Below are 2,688 nucleotides of genomic sequence, written 5' to 3' on the forward strand. Positions count from 1 at the left end.
GGCCATGTGGGACATAACTAGTATGTTATTTGTTGGCCCCAAGGACCTTTTTTTTGAAAGATGTTTGATACAGGGTGTGCATGCTCACTGGAGAGACAAAGTGAGAAATCACCCTCCTGGGGGATGGCCACGCCACAATCCCTTCTCCTCCATTCTTCTCAGGATCTTGGGCACGCATGCACACGTGTCCAGCATGAGTTTAAGCCACTGGGTCTGGGACTTGAATTGTGGTTGACTACATGGGAGTCCAGCGACATAGCCATTACACCAACTGCTGGTCCCGACCCTACGTTTCTCTTTAAGACTAGTCTTCCTCAAACCCACCTGGGACGCTGAAGACCCCTTCCTCCCAAGCTTAGTTAACATTCTGATATGATGGTAAGGGCTGCCTCTGCCCATCACTCCAGTCAAGGCCACCCTCTCAATACCTGCTTCCGTGTCCCTCCAGAGCAAGGACCAAAGGGAACTGAGAAGGACATGTCCCCCAAAACAGACGCAAGTTGACCATGAAGGATGCACCCTTGGCTGTTAAAACGTTCACCCCCACAAAAGGGGGGTGGACAGATTTATTGAATACAAACCGGGAAAGGAGCAGCTGGATGGCTGGACTCTGGCCCAGCCCCAGGCCCCTCTGCCCAGGATGGGGCCCTGCCAGAGAGGGAGGAGAGCCAAAGGGCCTGCAGCTGCCCACCAGGGAAGTGCCCATCATCATTCCCCTGGAGCGCTTCTTGGAAACCTCCAATCTGGAAAAAAACCCATGGCCAAAGTTACATGGACTAGGCCAGACCAAGGAACTGGGGAGCTGGGAAGCAGGCAGAGGCAGGCCTAGGAGCCCATGGTGAGACTGTGCTTCTTGAGAAGGCTGGGGGCGGTGGGGCTGCCAGCCTGTGAGGCCTAGACTAGACCTTCTTCTGCAGCCCTTCCCAGAATGGCTTTGGGGTCCCCCCAACCCAAGACCTGGTGTGTTAGGCAGAAGGAAGAGGCACTCTCCGGCTGGGAGCTTCCAGGGCCATCCCTGGCTGCTGCTGTGGTCTAGTCCACTGATGGCATGGTGTGGTAGCACCGAGCAGCTCCCCACCCACCCCACCTGGTGCCCAGAGCCCTGGGGCAAATGGGGAGGAAAGAAGATTCTGACAGAGGCAATAAGCAGGCAGTGAAGCTGACCTTAGCCCCAGCCCGGCCAAGGTGACCGGGCCTGTCACGGGGAAGCGTTGCTAAGGGATCTGCCATTCCCCACTCTGGCTCCAGCCACAGCGGCTGCCCAGAGTCCTCCACCCAGGGCTGGTGCTGCCAATCTGGCTCGGGGGAACAGCTAGCCCAGTGGCTCAGCTTTGATGTCCAAGACCCCAAACTCCAGCCTGCCTGGCATGGTTCTTTCTGGTCACGTGGACCAAATCATGTTCCAAGTGGAGGATGTGGCTCTGCACACGGTCATCGATGGGGAAGGACGTCAGGTACCTCTTGACCATCGCAAAGTAGGCCATGGCCTCCCCAAAGCTGGGTACAGGCACCTCGTCACCATCCTCCTCATCGTCTTCATCGTCTTCATCTTCCTCATCGTCGTCGTCCTCCTCTTCCTCACTGTCTGACTCCGAGTCCTCTCCACCTTCCAGGAAATGGAGGGTAGGGTATTGGGCCTCCTCCTGGGCACTGTAGCCCCCGAAGCTGCCACCAGCCTCCACCACTCCCTGGGCCCAGTCCTCAGCCTCCAAACCCTCAGAGGAACTCTCCTCCTCCTCTTCCTCCTCTTCATCATCACTATCATCAACATCACCCTCCTCCTCCACCTCCTCTTCCTCCCCCAATTCCTCTCCTTCCCCCCCTTCCTCCTCTTCCTCCCCTTCTTCTTCCTCCTCTTCCCCTTCCCCCTCCTCTTCTTCTCCCTCCTCTTCCTCCTCCTCTTCCTCCTCCTCCTCTTCGTCCTCATCCTCCCCTTCACTCTTGAGGGAAGTGGTGATGGTGGCATTAGGATCACCCCCAAAGCCAGCTTCTCGGAAGCAGGCCGCTATGTCTGTGGACTCCACTGCCTGCCAGGCAGCGGCCACGAAGTGCAGCGCCTCCAAGAGGCCCAGCTGCAGGCCTGAGTGATCCTGGCTCTCCAGGGCTGCCATGGCCTTCAGCAGCATGGCCTGGCGGTAGTGGCCTTTCACCTGCTGGACCACTCCCCGCTCCAGCGGGTTCACAGTGCCAGGTGGGAAGAAAGCCAGCTGCACATGCCGCAGGCCTGAGGTGTCCAGGGACTGGGCAGCCAACCGACCAACCAGCAGAAGAACCCGGCGAGACTCTGTAGCCATCCGGGTGTCCAGAGCCTTCAGGTACTTGGCCAGAGCCTGGCTGGTGACACCTCCCTTGGAGTTGGCAGTATAGTCGCAGGGCAGGCCGGCTTGGCCAGCACGGGGCTTGGCCGACTTGCCCGCCACTAGCGGGGGCAGCTTCTCACTGCCATCTGCGTTGGCGCACAGCAGGACGCTGAGGCGCTGGGTGGCTTGGCGCGTCCGTCCATCACTTCCACACAGCCCCGGGGCCTGGCTGGGCAGGAGGTCATACCACAAACTGGTCTCAGTGGCGCTGAACACGTCTTGGGAGGCGTAGCCCTCAACCACCGACGGCGGCTGCTCCTCCCCAGCGAGCCAACCAGTTGTACCCCCGCCGCTGCCCTCCGAGGGCACGGCTGCTGGCCCGGCAAGG

General features: G+C 59.6%; 1 protein-coding gene across 1 annotated transcript in view; it reads right to left on the reverse strand.

Annotated features, from left to right (window-relative positions):
- Positions 1-521: 521 nt before the first annotated feature.
- The window catches only part of CENPB (centromere protein B), a 2,631-nt gene continuing 464 nt past the window's right edge, over positions 522-2,688 (reverse strand). Inside the window, exon 1 of the mRNA XM_006163967.3 lies at positions 522-2,688. This exon is cut by the window's right edge and continues 464 nt beyond it. Within this exon, the coding sequence (XP_006164029.1) occupies positions 1,326-2,688 (1,363 nt within the window). The 3' untranslated portion in view covers positions 522-1,325.

This window comes from Tupaia chinensis, unplaced genomic scaffold (assembly GCF_000334495.1).
Source record: "Tupaia chinensis unplaced genomic scaffold, TupChi_1.0 Scaffold143574_1, whole genome shotgun sequence".
Classification (NCBI taxonomy): Eukaryota; Metazoa; Chordata; class Mammalia; order Scandentia; family Tupaiidae; genus Tupaia; species Tupaia belangeri.